The sequence below is a fragment of the Pelodiscus sinensis genome, chromosome 19 (genome assembly GCF_049634645.1).
Source record: "Pelodiscus sinensis isolate JC-2024 chromosome 19, ASM4963464v1, whole genome shotgun sequence".
Classification (NCBI taxonomy): domain Eukaryota; kingdom Metazoa; phylum Chordata; order Testudines; family Trionychidae; genus Pelodiscus; species Pelodiscus sinensis.
Genome location: NC_134729.1, coordinates 15417289 through 15434392, shown reverse-complemented (window position 1 = coordinate 15434392; position 17104 = coordinate 15417289). Strand labels below are relative to the sequence as shown.

Sequence of the window (17104 nt, the reverse complement as noted above, 5' to 3'; positions counted from 1 at the left end):
CCTGTCCCTTACCTCTGTTGTTCTCGGCACCCGGGGCCCCCCTGTCCTCCTTTGCGGCAAGCTGAGACTGGGCGGACAGGGCCCCGGACAGGGCCAGGAGGCCGGAGGCGCTGCTGATGCTGGCCAGGCTGGCCGGCTGCATGCCCGAGGGGTGCGGGGTGAGCGGGATGGGAGGCACGTGGTGGGACAGGTGCTGGAGCTGCTGCTGCTGGAGGAGAAAGAGCAAGGGCTGTGGGGTGTTGCTAGGAGACGCTCTTCCCAGGAATTACCCTCCCCCCCGATTCACCCCCCAGCTCCCAAGCAGGTCCCAAGACCCTGGGTGCCCACAGACCCTGGGCAGAGCACAAAGAGGGATGCAGCGGGGAGGGGGTGATCCGGCTCCCTGGGCCCGCAGCAGGAATCTGGCCATTGTCGGTGTCCGTGTGTGGGGGGGGCTGTCGGGCTTGCTCCGCACAGGGCTGCAAAGGGGAAAGTGTCAGGCGAGAGCCCAGGGACCATCTGTCTGCTCTGGGGCTACTCTGCCAGGCGTCCCCGCTCCAGAGTGCCCCACTGGGCCCTGAACAGAACCCCTTGCCCCTCCCCCTCGCTGGGCTACTCACCCCAATGATGCTGTTCAGTTCCCCCATGGTCACCTGCTTGGCCCGCTCCACGGCCTGCAGCACCTGCTGCTGGTGCTGGCAAAGGAAGACAGGCTGGGTCAGGGTGTCCCGGAACAACTGAGGATCTGGGGGTCCCGGCGGGCTGGGTCCCGCGCCGAGCCGCCCCCTCCGGGGAGCTAAGTCCAGGGAACGCTCCCGTGGGAACAGCCCTTCAGGGGCCCTCTCGGTCCTGCCAGCACCGCTACTCATGGCAGCCTGGCACCCCCTGCACAGCGCAGCTCAGTCCTGGGCCAGCCAAGGTGCCTGGTCCTCCCTCTTACCTCCTGTGTCAGGAAGGGGGTGATCTGGGCGCAGATGGCACTCAGCCGCTTCACTATCTCCGCCTGGAAAGAGAAAGGGCAGCTGAGTGACGCCAGGCGCGGGCGCCGCTTGGGGAACGGGGGCCCTTAACTCAGGAGCTGGGGGGGGCTTCGCTGCTGCTGGGCATGGGCCGAACACCCAGCTGCCACCCAGCCTCCCGGGGCGGAAAGACCAAGGTGGCGTCTCTAGGGAGCACTGGCGAGGACGTTGCAGGGCAGGGATTCCAGGCATGGGCTGTCGCGGGCTGCACCGGTCCTGCTGGGCACGGATGCTGCAGCCTGAGCCTCTTGCCCATTGGTGCGAGGGCCGGGGACCCTCCTGGAGCTTGGCCAACCCGTTTCCAGGGGGTTGGGCGAGTAGCCGGAGTCAACCCCGACCATCTCCTAGAGGCTTTGCCGCCGGCTGCCTCTCCCCGCTGCCCGGACACACAGGTCACAGCACCCTCGGCGGAGGGAGCCTCGCGGTTCCCACGGCACAGATGGGAGAGAGACAGAAAGAGACCGAGCGCCTTACAGGGCAGGATTTAACCCTGAGCCCCGGCCAGCGCCTTCGCCACATCCTGGCTCAAACACCCGGCTGTTCTTTCACAGCTGAGCCAACTGAAAATCTCCTCCTAGCCAAAGGGCAGGCTGTGCTCAGTGCCGACCCTGGAGCGCCCGGAAACTCGGCTGGCACCCGGCCAGGGCAGAAGGGCCGCCCTACACAGGACTGATGTTTCTCTCCCTTCCGCTCCCGCTTCTGCCAAGTGGAACGTGACACCGATCGCGTTAGAGCTGGAGTCAAACTTTCCACCCCCCCCCCCCGCATTTGAGTGGGTTCAAAAGAAGGTAAAGAGAGTTCATCCACCCTCTCCTTGCCTCCCTGAGCCCTTGCTGGCAGGCTGCTTCAGGGAATGGGGCTGTAACTAGGGATCTAAAATCTGCCGCCCCCACCCTCACTCTGGGCTGCATCTGTCTCCCCACCCAGGAAATCTCTCTAAACTGTCTGGGTTAGGGGGCTGCCTAGATCCAGTCTGTGCACTGGCATCTATTTAGATGCATCACTGCACTTAGCCCTTCTGCTGGCTTCTCGGTGACACATCGCAGAGGGGGCCCACAATCATCTCCCGTTTACGGGGGGGAAACTGAGGCATTTCTGGGGCAGTGTCTTGCCGACAGTCGCAAAAGGAAACTGGGTAGAACCCAAGTCTTCTGCCCCCCAGCCTTGTGCCCTTCCTGCAAGGGAACAATTTCCCCAGGGACGCAGCAAGAGCCTTAGGGCTCGATAACATTTAAACCACATGCCTCACGCAGCAAATCTACCTTGGCACTCATCTGGGGACACACAGGAGCTGGGCTGCTCTATTTTTCCATCTCAGATTTCTAGGGCTCTGCAACGGAGGTGCAGAGAGATCTCGAGTGCTAATAAAAAGCCCAGGGGAGAACGCAACCCCCTAACCATTCCCAGTCACAGCCAGTGGCAGGCAGCTCGCCCTGCCTCCCCTCCTGATGCCTGGTGGAAAGGGGCATCTGGCATGCAGCCACCAGAAACCAAAAGGGGTTAATGCGGTCCAAAGAAAATAAAAGCAGCATCACTCCTCATATGCACCTCTAACCACTAGATCGTACTTCCACCTGCAGCAAAGATGAGAACCCAGGAGTGTGTGCTCCACACACACAGAGCTAGGAGAGGAACCCAGGAGTTCAGGGACCCACCCCCACGCTAGCTTATATGCATTCCCAGAATTGGGAACAGAACTCAGGCATCTCTGTTCCCAGGCTCCTCTGTTCTAACCACTTGGCAACGCTCCTTTCCATCTCTCCGGGTCTTCATGGCCTTGTAAACCAAACAAATATGGTTTGTTCCTGTTCAGTTCCTGGGGCTCCCGTTGGATCTCAGGATCCCATCAGCGTTTGGAGTAAATTAGGAAGCTGAGAATGAAAGTGACTCTCCTGCACCACCCTGCTAACAAAAGGAGCAAACTTGGAGAGCGGAGCCAGCTGGAGAAATATGGCAGTCGACTTGCCACTTTGTCAGGCACCGTTCCAAACTAATTTCCCTGGCAGCGAGCCCTGCGATGACTAGATTGATCAATCTGAAGAGGAAAGCAAATTACAGCTGGAACAAAAAGAGACTGGGATGGTGAAAAACACTCCAGCGTGTTTGGGAAGGGAGGAAAGAAAAGATCCATTTGATTTCCGCTCCTGTAGGCCTCCCCTCCAGCTCTCCGCTGTTCAGCCCCAGCTTTCTGTGTCATCGAGGTGCCAGATGAGCCCTCCCTGTAAGAGGGCTAATGCCTACTGTGCGTGGCCTGACTAGGGGACTTAGGGCCAGATTTCAAAGGTCTTTTGGTGCCTAAAGTTGGAAATAGGCACCAAGCGGGGTTTTCAGATATTAATGGGTCTGCAGCTTTTGATGTCGAAGGACGTTAAGAAATCTGATCGTTGGCTCCCCCTTAGATGGGCTAAGACCCAAAGGAAGCAGCACAGCCCTAGCCGCCAGAGTCCAGGGTATGTCTGAGCCTCGTGCCACCCCTGCCCTTCACACCCGTCTCCTTCTCAGCCCTCCCCTTCCTTGTCTTTTCAGTTTAGCTGCTCACCTCCTCACGAAACCACCCGGACATTATTAAACTAACAAAATCCTGGCTCTAAGCTCTATTTTCAGCCATTACATTGATTGCTCTGCTTAGGTCCTCCATCCTTTTCCTAGGGTCGCCTTATCTATGCAGAGCGCAAACATTTCAGGGCCAGGACAGCCTCTTCCGCTGTGTTTGCAGGGTTCAACATGCTACTGTACTAAGCATAATTCATAATGCAACACAGAGGGTCTGCCAAGTAGACATGGCGCACAGGTAGGCTTGGTAGAACTCCATTTTTATTTTGGGGGGTATAATGTCAGCACATGCCTTTCTGGTATATTTTAAACCATTGTTCTTCACTTGTTACCAGCATCAGTTTTCAGTGACACAAATGTAGGTGTTATAACCATTCCTCCTTCTCTTTAAATTTTCACAGTTGCAGGAAATTCTGGGGGACCGCAGACAATTATTATTTAATGACAGGAGATGCTGAGATTCAGCAAGTTGAAGCGTTATAACCGTTAAAACACAAACTGTCAACATCACATGTCAAAGTCCCCACAGGAAATAGCCTGAAACCAAAAGTTCTCTGGCAACATTTCTTTTTTTTTACTTCGCCCACCTGTAAATTTTGATCATCACCGATGGAAATATTTCCGCTGGTTTGTGTGTGCGCCCAATGAAATTGACATTTACTGACATTTACCAATAAAAATCGAGCCCTTCCAAATTACACACAGGCCACCGGTGAATGGCTCCATGCTCTGGACACTGAATGGGGGGTGTGGCTGGCTGGCTAATAGTGCCTTGGGGATACCCTTCATTGGCCTCCTCAGCCGGCTGCCTATTGGATTCAAGTCCCTGAGCAAACCAGAGGACCCCATGTGGACCCCATTTTAATCCCTAGGCTACATCCCTGCGGGGGTAAGTAACTTCTCCCAGCCTTTGCTCCAAGCCAGAAGGGTTAGAAAGCGCCGAGTTCAGATCCAGCCTCAGATGAAGACAAAGAACAGTCTGCGTCAGAGTTAACTGGGCTTGGGCTTGGGACCAGTTTTCAGAGATGCTGGTACCCACATTGCCTCCAAAATCCTTGCCTCCCAGCTGGTCAAGAGCCCACCTTGCTTACCTGCTTGTGCATTTCGATGTTCAGCCCATAGGACATTTCGTAGTACTGAAAGTAAACCAGAACACAACCGGTTAGAACTCCCCATTTGCCACTTGACAACCAATAGTTACCAGCCGGCCTCGGTAGCTATTCCACGTGGCTTCCACCCGTCCCGGCCAACCTGGCCCTGGTGTAACTCCATCAGCAGTCGATTGCAGAGACGGGTTTCGCTTTCCTCGGGATCGGGCCCAGATTTACTCTGCCTGTCAGAGGGGCACGCTCGTAATTCTATCTGGTTGTAGGGAATGGTGCGAGGCACTGGCCTCCTCCAGTTCTGAAAGGGTGGGAGGAGCCCACAGGACAAAAGCCCCCTCCCGCCCCCCAGAGGTGGGAGGGGCCACACAACCAGGATTCAGCTTAGTAGGGAGGACAAAACCAGGGCCAGGGGAGTGGTTCACCAGCCTTGGAGACTGAGGGTCTCTCCCTGGGCAGCCGTGGAACAAGCTCCAGGGGCATTGTTCCAGGAGGGGTGTTCAGACTCCGCAGCCCAGTCTAACCCGGGCCTATTCTGATGGGCCTGCCACAGCACCGGCTGCTGAGTGTCTGGAGAGGGTGCGTTAGGGATTCAAGACAGTAGCTCGGGATCTTTGATTGGCCCTGGGGGCGGAACACCCACGCGAAGGAGCAGTCAAAGAAACAAAAGGCGGCGAATTCACAGACTCCTAGAAGATATGGGTGGGAAGAGACCTCAGCAGGTCACCTCCCGCAACCGCCTGCTCAAAGTGTGACCATCCCCAAGGACTTCAAAGCTGGTCCCAGGAACTGACTCTTTTCTCCGGACGAAAGCTCCGTTTATTCTGCAGAACTCCTTACCACAAGAAGTCACAGAGGCCGAGAACTTGGTAGGATTTGGAAGGGGATCATACCCATAAGAAAGTAAAGCCAGAACGACAGTAAAAATTAAAAAACCAATGTGTATTCTGGAAGGAAAATAAACCCTTATGCTTCAGGGTATGCACAACCCCTAGCTTTTGAGGTCAGGAGGAAGTTTTCCCAGGAGGCAGCCTGTCCCAACACTGCATACCAGCCTCCTTCTGAAGCAGCTGGTAACATCCGAGACAAGATATTGAGCAGGAATGGGATGCCAGGTTTAATTCAGCATGGCAGTCCTGTGTCCCTATCCCCTTGCCAACCTCAGCCCTAACCCCACCAGACCCTTCCAGCAGGCGGCTTCCATTTGTCGGAATTATGGGATTCCATTTCCAGAGCCCCTGGCTGAGTCCATCTTGGAAGGACACCCGGCTGTTCTTTCTGAAATGACCCAGGGTTTGGGTTGGGATTTGGCTTCTGACGACCCCCATCTCCACCTGGACGTTAATAGTGCCGAGGCCAAATTAAAAAATGGCATCATTCCCAGGATCTCACCGCACCAGGGAAGCAGCAGCAGACGTGACAGCAGGAAGCGTTGCTAGGAATAGATATTAACTCCTTCCTGACCGATGCCCTTCCCCACCCCCAGCCCCAGGGAGAGCACCCAGAGGCACATCAGTGCTCCAGCTTTCAGCCAGGAGTGGTGGCCCTTGGGGGCCAGTTCCTAGGCTGAGTGGCTTGTTAGCTGACCCAGCGGGATGACCACTAGGCAAGAGGCCCCCTAGAGAGGTGCAGGGGCAGGTGGCGGGTCTCTTACCATGACATAATGTCTCTGCATCTCCGTCTTCTCACTCGCCAGCTTCTCACATTCCAGCTTCAAGCTGCAAGGGAACCGCCTTCTTTGGCAGCCTGCTCCACCTCCGCCCCCAGGGCCACTGGGCAGAGCTCCCCCCAGCCCCCCTACTGCGGGAGTCACTCCGTGCCACGCACGACCCCCCCCCAAGGGCTGCCACCACCGGCTCAGTCCTGGCACCTGGCTCCCTCGGCAGGACAGAAATGTAGCCCTCAGCCCCACTCCCCTCGGCTCCTCTCCCCTCCGCGCTAGGCACCTGTAACACCGAGTCTAGCCTGGCTGCTGCTTCCCCCGTTCCCTAGGACCCTGGGCACAGCTCGGTGCTCTCCTGACATCCCTCTGGCTCCTTGTGCAAACTACCTGCCCTTTCCCTGAGCTGTGACCCAAAAACCCTCCAGAGCCCCCCCACCCTGACAGGTGTGTGCCCAGCCATGCCTCATACTCCTGCCATACCTGTGACCCACAGAACACCCCCCATGTAAACCTAGACACCACTGCCTCAATCTCTCCTTTTACCTGGGATCCTAGACACCTGTCTGGCTGTGTCCCTCACCTGCCCCCCATACTCCCCGTCAGTCACCTGTGATACTGAGCCTGCAGGAACTGGAATTCTTCCTTAATCCGGTCGCAGATTTCCAAAATCGAGAACTTGAAGGGCTGCCCAGACTGAAGCGGAGTCTAGAGCGCAGAGCAGGGGGAGATCAGACACAACGCTGCTGCCACCCACCCCATCGCCAATGCACTGCCCTCCCCTCCCTTAGCTCACGGCCCAAGGACTGCCCCTGCCCCTGCCCCATGCCAGAATCCAGCCCAGCTCCTGGCTTTCCCCAGCCGGCCCGGAGCACAGGATGGTACTTACAGGGTGCCGTCCTTGTGGGTACATCCTGGGGGGCTTGCCCAAAACTGACGCCCACCGGAGGAGAGAGGCCACTCTCTTTTCCCTCCCCAGCCCCGCTTCTTTTTTAACTTCTCCAAAAGCCGCCGGTCCCCGGGAGATCAAGAGGGCGAGGAAATCTTGTCTCAGGGAGGGATGGCCGGATATTGGAATCTTCCTCGGATTTGTTTTTAAATAAAATTATTTATTGTTGTGGGTACGGCTCAGCCGGGGTGAAGAACATTTCCGTCGGGTGAAAGGGGCGCGAGGCTTCCTCCCCAGTGGGTCGTACTGGTCCGGGTTGCTTCAGCCCCCCCATCGGACACAGGGCTGGGGGAAATACAATCTGTCTTAAAGCGCCAAAGGGAAAAAAAAGAAAAGAAAAAGAACCAGCAGGAACAGAAGGTCAGTAGAAAATCTGGCCGGATTTCAACAGCGGTCCCTGGCTAGAATGAAAACTGCCTCCTGGCAAGGCAAAGGGAGAGTAGGGGAGTCTGTCGAACTGGATCCTTAAGGTGGCTCTTTCTCGGCAGGAGGTGGCACCAGGGGCTTTGCCCACGGCTCTGGGAGCCACACCAGGGATGCTTCCCACCCTCTAGAGGTGCCGGAGGGCAGCAAGGCCTGGGAGAGCGACCCCCCCCAGGCTAACTGAACTGAGGGAAGCAGCTGCTCCCACTTCCCTACCAGCACCCCCACATCCTGCTGGGCCGGGGAGGGTGGGTTGCAGCCGACTGGCCGACTCAGTCTCCAGGTTGCTTGGCCAAAATGGGGGGGGAGGGTCAACCGCCTCATTGACCTTTCATGTCCTAAGGGCTCTTCAGCTCCCATCTGGCTCTGCTCTATCCCTGCATGGCCCCCCTTCAAGTGTGGGGCTGGGCTGCATTCAGATAACAATGGGGACCCCCTAAATATTCCCCTCCCTCATGCCCTGGGCACACCCGCCGGTCTCAGGCCCCTTCCTTGTCCTTCCTCTGTGCCCCAACATTTTCTTCCTTCTCCTCTGCCCCCAGACTCTCCCCCCTGGAGTTCTCCCACCCTACTGACTGCTGGGATCTTCCATGGCCACAGGGACCCAGGCTGCCCCCCCGTAGAGCCCTGCATGGGTACAAATTTGTATCCACATCTGTATCTGCAAAAATGAGTCGCGGCACTCTGCATGCACATCTGCGGCTGCGGAGCCCCGTGCTATAAAGCGGATTTGCTGGACTCGACCCCTCCGCCAGTGCCTCAGACAGGTGGGCCCAGATCTGAAGGGGCCTGGGTGAAAGCCCCCTCCCCCAGACCCAAATGAAACCAACCTCAATAAGCATTGCCCTCTTGGGGCCCGCGGTGCCTCCATCTACTTGGGTTCGTTCTTCCTGGCCCTTTGGACAGCAGAGCTACACAGCCGCTTGGCGCTAGCCCCTGGCTTGACCCTGGGCACAGGGAGCAGCACGCACTGTGTGCTCTGCAATAAAGGCGTCATAAATCTATACTCATCAAATATATTCAGGGTTAGAATCTCTGTTTGACCCAGTGATCCAAGCCAGGCTACTGTGTTCCCCAGGCCCTGAGCTGCTGCCAGGACTGGTTTCCATGGAGAGAAAGGAGAAAAACTAGGAGCTGGTTTTGGTGGTAGGAAGGCACCTACCCCACTGATCCCATTCCTCCCAGCACCTCCTGCAGGGAGCAGACCAGCGCGGCTCCCCACATGGCTTTATAGCATGATTCATACAGAGCAAAGTTCTCCTCCACCCATCACATCTGCCCCATCTCTCCTACACCCATCATGTCTGCTCCCATCTCTCCTACACCCATCAGACCTGCCCCATCTCTCCTACACCCATCAGACCTGCCCCATCTCTCCTACACCCATCATGTCTGCTCCCAGCTCTCCTACACCCATCAGACCTGCCCCATCTCTCCTACACCCATCAGACCTGCCCCAGCTCTCCTACACCCATCATGTCTGCTCCCATCTCTCCTACACCCATCAGACCTGCCCCATCTCTCCTACACCCATCATGTCTGCTCCCAGCTCTCCTACACCCATCAGACCTGCCCCATCTCTCTTACACCCTTTTCTACAGCGCCTCCTGCTGGCAGGGTCAGAGCCAGGCCCAGCCAGCACTCCCGCCCCATTCCCTACAGCGCCTCCTGTTGGAACGGTTGGAAGAACAATGTCTCCCTGCGTTAGAGTGATTCCAACAGGAGAGTCCCCTGAAACCACAGCTGCTGATTATTAGGCCGGGAGGCAACAGTGCAGCCGGGTTTTCCCAGGCTCCCGAAAAACTGGGAAAGGCCTGATCATTCCTGAAGCAGAAGCTTCCAAAAGCCCCCCCCTCCCCCCAGGATCACCATTAATTATTATTATTATTATTACACCCGAGCCTTCATGCTGGTGCACAAACCAGCCCCTAGGTCCACCTTAAACAGCTTTGCAGCCTTTGCTACTGGGGACCAGCTTCCATTGGCTGCAGCTGGCTGGGCGCCCCAGCCAATCGGCCCCGCCAGTTCCCACATGGGTCTATGATGTCAAAGGCTTCAGAGGCTAATCAGGAGCCAGAGAAGCTGGAGGATAAACAGAAGTGAGCTTGGGGTAGGGGAGGGAATAGCTCGGGCAGGCTGGGATTTGTAGTCCACCCCACCCCCCAGCACCTGCCTCTTGGGGCAGCTCCCAGAGTTCCAGAGTTAGTTTATTGGCAGCCGTAGGCTGCACAGACTGGGGCTCTCAAGTCCCCCCTCCCGCTTTTTTCAAGCATCCTTCCCTACTCCGTTGTGAGTTGCTGTCACCGCCCAAGGCAGCATCCTGCTTAGACAGACTGGGGACCGGATCACTGCTTCCCAGCCTTTGGGCGAAGGCAGCGCGGACCACTCGCTCACCCCCAGGGCCTGGCGTAGGCCGACTTCGACTTCTCTATTGGGGGAGCTCCAGGCAAGCCAATGGGGCCGTGTGGGGAGCAGCAAATTCCACCCCATCAGGGGCTTGCATTTTTGCAGGGGCAGCAACATGCCTGTGCTCCCCCAAACTATGCCCCTGGGGCATGTGTATCCTTCTGGAGTAAGGCGGTGGGGGCAACTAGGAGCTTTTGGCTCATGCCTCAGCTTCCCTGGCTGCAAAAGGAGGAGAAGGATCCTGACCCTCTTTGTAAAGTGACGGGAGAGATGCAGCTGGAAAGTGCTAGATAAGAGCTAGGGATTATGATTTATTGACAGGGACCAGGGTCCTTAATCTCCTCCCTAGCTTGCCCCCTGACGGGCAGATCTTTGGGGTCAGGGCTGTCCTTGCTCCATGCCTGCACCAGCTGTCCTCCCCTCCTCCCCCTTGGCAAGCAAATTAATGCCCTGATCTTCAACCCCTGGCTGTTCCAGCCACCCCAAAGTGCAGAGCAACTACAAACTACATTGCCCACAAGCTCCTGCGCCTAGCTCCTCTGCCCTGTCAATCAAAGTAACGTGGGGCCCTGCTCCCTCCTCACCACCCCACCCGAAGTGGCTGGCTGGTATAATTACAGCACATTGATCTAACTGAGCAAGGCTTTCCTGCTGGCCATGAATCAGGCTTTCCAGAGAGGAGCACATATCTTTAACACAGCAGCACCTTCCATCACCATGGGGGCCTCGGCAGACACACACACGCCAGCTCCCTCAGCCCACAGCAGAGTGAGCCACAAACAGAGCTAGGGCCGCTCTTCCCCTCTGAGAGTGAACCCCAGCCAAGTTCTGCACCTTCCGCCCCAACGGCCCCAAAGACAGAGCCACCTTTGGGGGACGCCGTCGGAGCAGCAGGCTCCTGAGAACACTGCAAATTCCAGCCCCTGCTGCTGGGCCATCACAGCCCAAATTCCACTCAGCAGCAAAGCTTGTCCCATTTGCAGGGATGTTAAAGGTGTTATTTCCCTAGGAGGGTGGGGGAGCACTGGGCTGGGTTCCCTGGGGAGGGGGTGGAATCTCCATCCCTAGAGGTTTTTAAGCCCTGGCTTGACAAAGCCCTGGCTGGGATGATTGAGTTGGGATGGGTCCTGTTTTAGTAGGGACTTGGACTCGACCTCCTGAGGTCTCTCTCTTCCAGCCCTTTGATTCTATGATCCTCAAGTTGCTTGGCTCATAAGAACAGCGTCTCCCCCTCTGCCCAGCCCAGAAAATAAAAAAGTTCTTTCCTCTCAGCAAAATGCAGGACTATGTAGCACTTTAAAGACTAACAAGATGGTTTATTAGATGATGAGCTTTCGTGGGCCAGACCCACTTCCTCAGATCAGATCTGAGGAAGTGGGTCTGGCCCACGAAAGCTCATCATCTAATAAACCATCTTGTTAGTCTTTAAAGTGCTACATTGTCCTGCATTTTGCTTCAGCTACCCCAGACTAACACGGCTACATTTCTATCACTTTCCTCTCAGGATTGTGTAGCGTGCTATGGGCCAGCGTCTGTGCTACACCCCAGAGGTGGCTGTGTTTGTGTGGCTGCTGTAGTTGTGAAGCATGGTTGTTGGACAGTGGTGGCCCTTAGCAGTGCCAGTTTGATATCAGTGTTAGGAGGCAGCCAGAGGTCTCCTGAGTCCTCTTCTGGGCACTGCCACCAATTTGCTAATCTCCTTTGGTGTGTCCCTTTGCCTCAATTTCCCCAGCTGTGAAAAGAAGATAATATGGATGCACTGAGAGTGGCAGATGTGCTGCATGACGATTATTCACTGGGTTTCAGCAGGCCTTGTTTTTCCATCAAGGACAGAGACAAGGGTGTGAGGGGTAACCCTATGGAAACAAAAACCAAACAAACCCCAAAGTGCTAGAATTTTGGCCAAAAAATTCCAAAGGATGATTTCATTTGTTTTGCATGTTTCGCTGCAAACCTAAATGCTGCAATTAGGAAAATGGCTCCCGTAAGGCAGCAACTGCGTGGGACGTATTGTCGACACCGTCCCCCCAAACGCTCCTGACCACAGTAAATTCCCAGGATTTCAGGGTATTAACCACACTTGGCTTGGCACCCAGCTAATACGCAACAAACCTTTTACTGCCACTGCTAACCAACCGCGGAATTCCTGAGGATGGCTGTCCAATTAAAACTGTGTTCAGGGCTCAAAAGCGGGGCTGATACGGAAACGCACAGGGCTGTCAAAGCCCTGCCGCTCCCTGCTCCTCTCCGCCAGTTTCAGCTCTTGGAATAACAAAACTCCACTCTTCCCTAAAGCCCTTTGGCAGGGGAGCACTTGAATCAATTAAGCATTGCAGCACCCATGGGAGGCAGGGAAGGATTACTACTCTTCCTGGGTACATGAGGCAGTGAGTGAGTGAGGAGTAGAGCTCAGGACAGAACCCAAGAGGCCCCCATGTTCTAACCACTAGACAATTCTGCTTCCCTCCCAGAGCTAGAAATAAAATGAACCCAGGAGTCCTGGCTCTCTGCCTTTCTGTTCTAATCACTAAACCCACTCTCTTCCCAGAGCTGGAAATAGAAAGGGCCCAGGAGTCCTGGTGCCCAGTCAATGTTCCTTCTAAGTTTTTTCCATCCATTTGCAGAATACATTTTGTTCTGTGCACCAAAGACTGTGCAGTTGTGAACCACCAACCTAATCAGCATTTGAATCTCTGCTGGGTGGCCACCTGAGCGCTCATCTCACAGGAAACGCAGTTTGAAGTCCTGTTCTAGCTGCACGACCCCCTTCTTTTCCCACAGCTGGGTCTAGAACCTATGGGTTGTGGTTCCCGCTGCGCTGCGCCCCGTCTCTCCCCTTCCCAGAGCTGGGACTAGAATACACAGGCCTTGGCTCCCAGCCCCTTCTCAACCTACGAATCACAGAACCTTTGCATTAGCAATGGAGGAGACGTGCTGGGTGTGTGGTTCTGGCCAGGAGAGGGTTGCACGCGTCACCCCCCCCCCCCCCCCCGCTTGCACGTCTGGAGAGTTCCTGCTGCGGGGAGGGGCCGGGGATGAGCCAACCCTTCAATATTGCAGGAGCCAGCTGTACCTGGCCTTCCACACGCAGGCAGCCACCAGGTTAAATATTTAATGTGCCACATTTCCTCCTAATCTTTTATTAATTATGTTATTTACTTGCTGCACGATGGCGGCTCTCAGCGATGACACAGACAGACCAAGCTCTCTTCCGAGCCCCCAGCCCCCAGATCGCCCCCCATGGCTGCCACGGGAGCAGCAGCTCTGTAAGAGGGGTCATGTGGACAGGGGCTGGTGTTTTCACCACCGCAGTGCCTGGTCCTGCTATGGAGTGAGCTTGTTGGGGTGATGCGCTCCCGCCAGGGGGCTGCCCAGGTGGAATATGTCAGCAGACAAGCCTGGCACATGTAGACAGAACACACAGCAGGGGAGGGAGTGTGGCAGACAGGCTGGGACTCAGGAGATTGGGGGTTGATTGCCAGCAATGCCCCGGAGGCCCTAGATCACGCTTTGAATTTAAGTGCAATCCAAGATCTACCTCAAATCCAAATACCGTTGCTCCGCCTCCTCTGCGCGCCTTCTCCGAGGCCCCGCCCCTTCTCACACTGTCCTCCCCCATTCTCTCTCCCTTTCACCAGGCTGGGGCAGAGGGTTGGGGGCAGGCTCTGGTCTTGGATGAAGGGATCTGGAGAGCGAGAGCGGCTCTGAGCTTAGCTTGGGGCAGGCAGTTGAGGGGTTCTAGGTGCTGGCTCTGGGAGGGGTTTGGGTGCAGGGGTACTCAGGGCTGGGGGTGCAGGAGGAGGCTTATGACGGGGTAGAGTTTGGGAGGTGGGCTCCAGCTGGACACCGCTGACCTCAGGTGACTCCGGGGTGGGGGTGCAGTGGGGGTAAGGCAGGCTCGCCCCTGCCCTGGCCCTGCACCCTCCCAAAAGCAGCCAGCAAACTCCCTCCCACGTCCTGTTGTGCCCCCCCCTGCTCCGGAGAGAGGATACAGAGCGGGGCGGGGGGGCACCTTGACATCAGCACCCTCCTCTCCCTCCCCTGCCCTGCACAGAAAGCAGGGGCAGCTCCAAGGCAGAGGGCAGGAGCTGTGAGCAGTGGGGGAGGGGCAGCTGAAGCCAGACCGGTCAGGATCCCGTCAGGGGTTCCACGATCCACCTCTAGATCCCGACCTCCTGGCTGGTGACCACTGCCCTAGTGACCCTGGGCAAGGCATCCCATAGTCCTCAGTTTAGTAAAAGTGGCTCCGTTATTCTGGCTCCTAACTAGGCGCCAAGATCTTTTCAAAATCTGTCCTATCCTGGCTCCAGGCCTCGGTTTCCCCACTCATAAATAGGAAGAATAACCCTTTCTTCCTCCTGCCCTGGCTCAGGCTTGCCTGATGAGACGGGCAGCGGTTGTGTTGGATCGTGCACCCGCGCAGCCCACATGGGCCCGGCTCTTTCTGATACACCAACACAGGGCGGATCCTAGCCGAGGAGGGGACATGTCCTTTTCCCGCAGTGGCTGAACACAGAGCCTAGGTCTTCAGGTCTAAGCACCGTGTGGTGCGGCGCTCCGCGCTCTGCCCAGACGGCCTATTTCCGTAGCGTGGCACGGACACAGAAGGGTTCGTCAGCCCTTTGGAAAACGGCTAGGTATCTGCAGCCTGCCCAGACAGTGGGGCTACCTGGCATGACAACGCTTTGGTGGCATAATTGGTTGGTCAAATCAGTCATCATTCACTGTCCCTGCAGCTCACCCCCAGGGGTGAATTAATCTCTCTTACTGAAAAGCAGTTGGTATTTTTCCCCACTTCACCTTTGGGAACATCCCTCCTGTGCTCCGCAGCTGCTATCCCTGTGCCAGCTAACGACTTCCTCTCTCTGCTTTTCCTTTTCGTCATTAAAAATCCCCCTTTGACGTTTTTAGGAGCAAAGGCAGCCCTGACCTCTAGCAATACGCTACAGTTAACAGCCGCAGGCCAAAGGCAGCTAAACGGTAAAAACTCAACGGGGCAAAGATTTGCAGAGCAGAGCGGAGCTGGCAGAAAGGTTTGTGCTGAGAAATTTTAACAGAAAATGGCACTTGGCTGAGAAAAAAAATTTCCACAGGAACTTTTCAGGGTTTGATGACACTTCCCGGGGTTCTGACCCCTCAAGAATACAACCTGGATTTCTATTGTTTATAAACTGACTTTTTAACCAAGCAGCTGATGCATCAAGGTGGGGAGAGTTTGTTTTGGTGTTTTGAAAGGGGAACAAGTTTCACTTTTTCATTTTTCTGGTCAAATACATTTTGGGGGATATTGTGACAAATTAACCCCCCCTTTTCCCTCATTTCCTTAACAAAAAGACCAAACACCCCCCACATTTTTAAAAACCAGCACTAGCCACTATTGTGCCAAGACTGGAGACACAAGGAAGAAGTTACAAGTAGCCCTGAAATAGGCAGTGATGGAATAAACAGGAAAAGGTAGAAAAGCACCTTGACTCAGGGTGCGTCTACACAGCACCCTGAACCCAAACTAAGAGATGCACTTCACACTACGCACATTTTGTATCTTCTTTCAGATCTATTTCAAAATAGCTTATTCTGAAATTTGTCGCATCTACACAGCACCACATTTGGAAATAACGCACTATTTCGAGCCATCCTTGACCCTCATGCAACGAGGTTAACTGGGATGGTGAAATAGCATGCCCGTTATTTATTTCAAAATAATGGGTGGCTTACGGGGTAGCTATTCAAATATGAAATAGCCATGCAGTGCAACATGCCCTCTGTGACTGGTTCATTCCTTGAAACGGGTTTAAAGCCAGGGAGTAATTTGGGTCAGCACGCACTGGAACTAGACCACAACATCGCGTGCTTATCAGCACCTAGGTGAGCACTTTTGACAGGTCAGCAATAGCATTCTTCTTGTTTTAAAGATGAGGAAACTGAGGCATGGGGCAGGGGAAGTGACTTGCCCAGGGTCACCAGGCAAGCTAGTGGCAGAGCCAGGAATAGACACCAGGAGCCCTGAATCTCAACAGCCTGCTCTGTCCACTAGTCCTGCAGCCTTCCACTCCGGTCTCTGTCTTTTTGTTTGTTAGCAGCGAGACTAACCAATGAAAACCACCCGTCTAAAAGGCTAAAGCCAAAGAGCTGCTCCCCCCTCCTGCTGGCATGTGGGGACTTTCCTGCGCTGGGGGTTGCACTTTGAATCCAATGGCAAATAAAACGGGTTCAGCTTAAGATATGTGGCCCCCAAAACAGCCACCATAGAGAAGCCACTCTGGAAGGGCTCCATCCCCCCCTCACCTCGTGGGACAAAGGATGGTCTGGGAGGTTCGAATCTTGGGACAGGGCTTGGGAGATCTGGCCTCAGCTGCTGGCTTTGCTGCTGACTCTCTGCATAACCTCGGGCAAGTCTTTCCCCACTCGGTGCCTCAGTTTCCCCTCAATAAATAACCCTCCTACTCTTCCTCTGGGGGCAGTGACTGTCCCTGTCTGTGCATGTGGACAATGCAACAGGGTCCTGATCTGTTGGAGTTTCCAGCTGTGATGGTCAATTCAAATTAGGATGCCCTCTTGGGGGTTCTCCCTTTGAACCCTCCTCCCTCCCCCGCAATCCCAGCAGCTCATTTGGAAAATAAGAGGAGACCTGCTTTGCTGGGAGCCAAAGGCTAAGGCAGCTCCCCCCCCACCCCCAAGAACACTAAGAACCTGCACCAGGGAGCTAGGTCCCGTGCCCAGCCGGGCAGGCGCTGGCAGGATTTCCTCCGTGCCGGGCCGGCGACTCAGGGTCTTTGCAGTCTGCTACCTCAGAACCCATTTGTGCTCACGAGCTGAAGACCCCCAATGAGCTGCCCCCACAAAGTCCGCCAGCCTCCCAGACTCTACCATTCATGGAAGGTGGGGCAGCGCATGAGACATGCCCTCTCCCTTCCGATCTACTAAGGGCTGCCCTTTGTTTAAATCAAGCGAAGAAGGTATGAGACTGGGATGGAGGTGACTTGAGCCTTGAGCCCATCTCTGCCACTGATCT

The 17104-nt window shown here is 55.5% G+C and overlaps 1 protein-coding gene across 5 annotated transcripts in view; it reads right to left on the bottom strand.

Annotated features, from left to right (window-relative positions):
• TLE2 (TLE family member 2, transcriptional corepressor) overlaps window positions 1-7700 on the bottom strand; it is a 32842-nt gene extending 25142 nt beyond the window's left edge. The window contains exons 1-7 of one of the 5 annotated variants that reach the window (XR_012896676.1): window positions 7204-7700; window positions 6925-7022; window positions 6309-6372; window positions 4643-4687; window positions 920-982; window positions 600-674; window positions 13-208 (exon numbers count right to left, since the gene is read on the bottom strand). Coding sequence is in view for 4 of the 5 variants with exons in the window: in XM_075902552.1 (XP_075758667.1) it covers window positions 13-208; window positions 600-674; window positions 920-982; window positions 4643-4687; window positions 6309-6372; window positions 6925-7022; window positions 7204-7227 (565 nt within the window). In the remaining variant the exon portion in view is untranslated. Of the gene's footprint in view, window positions 1-12; window positions 209-599; window positions 675-919; window positions 983-1472; window positions 4617-4642; window positions 4688-4802; window positions 4839-6308; window positions 6373-6924; window positions 7023-7203 lie in introns of those variants that run through there. The other 4 variants (XM_075902552.1, XM_075902553.1, XM_075902554.1 and 1 more) reach the window with 4 other exon arrangements.
• Between the last annotated feature and the right edge of the window lie 9404 nt (window positions 7701-17104).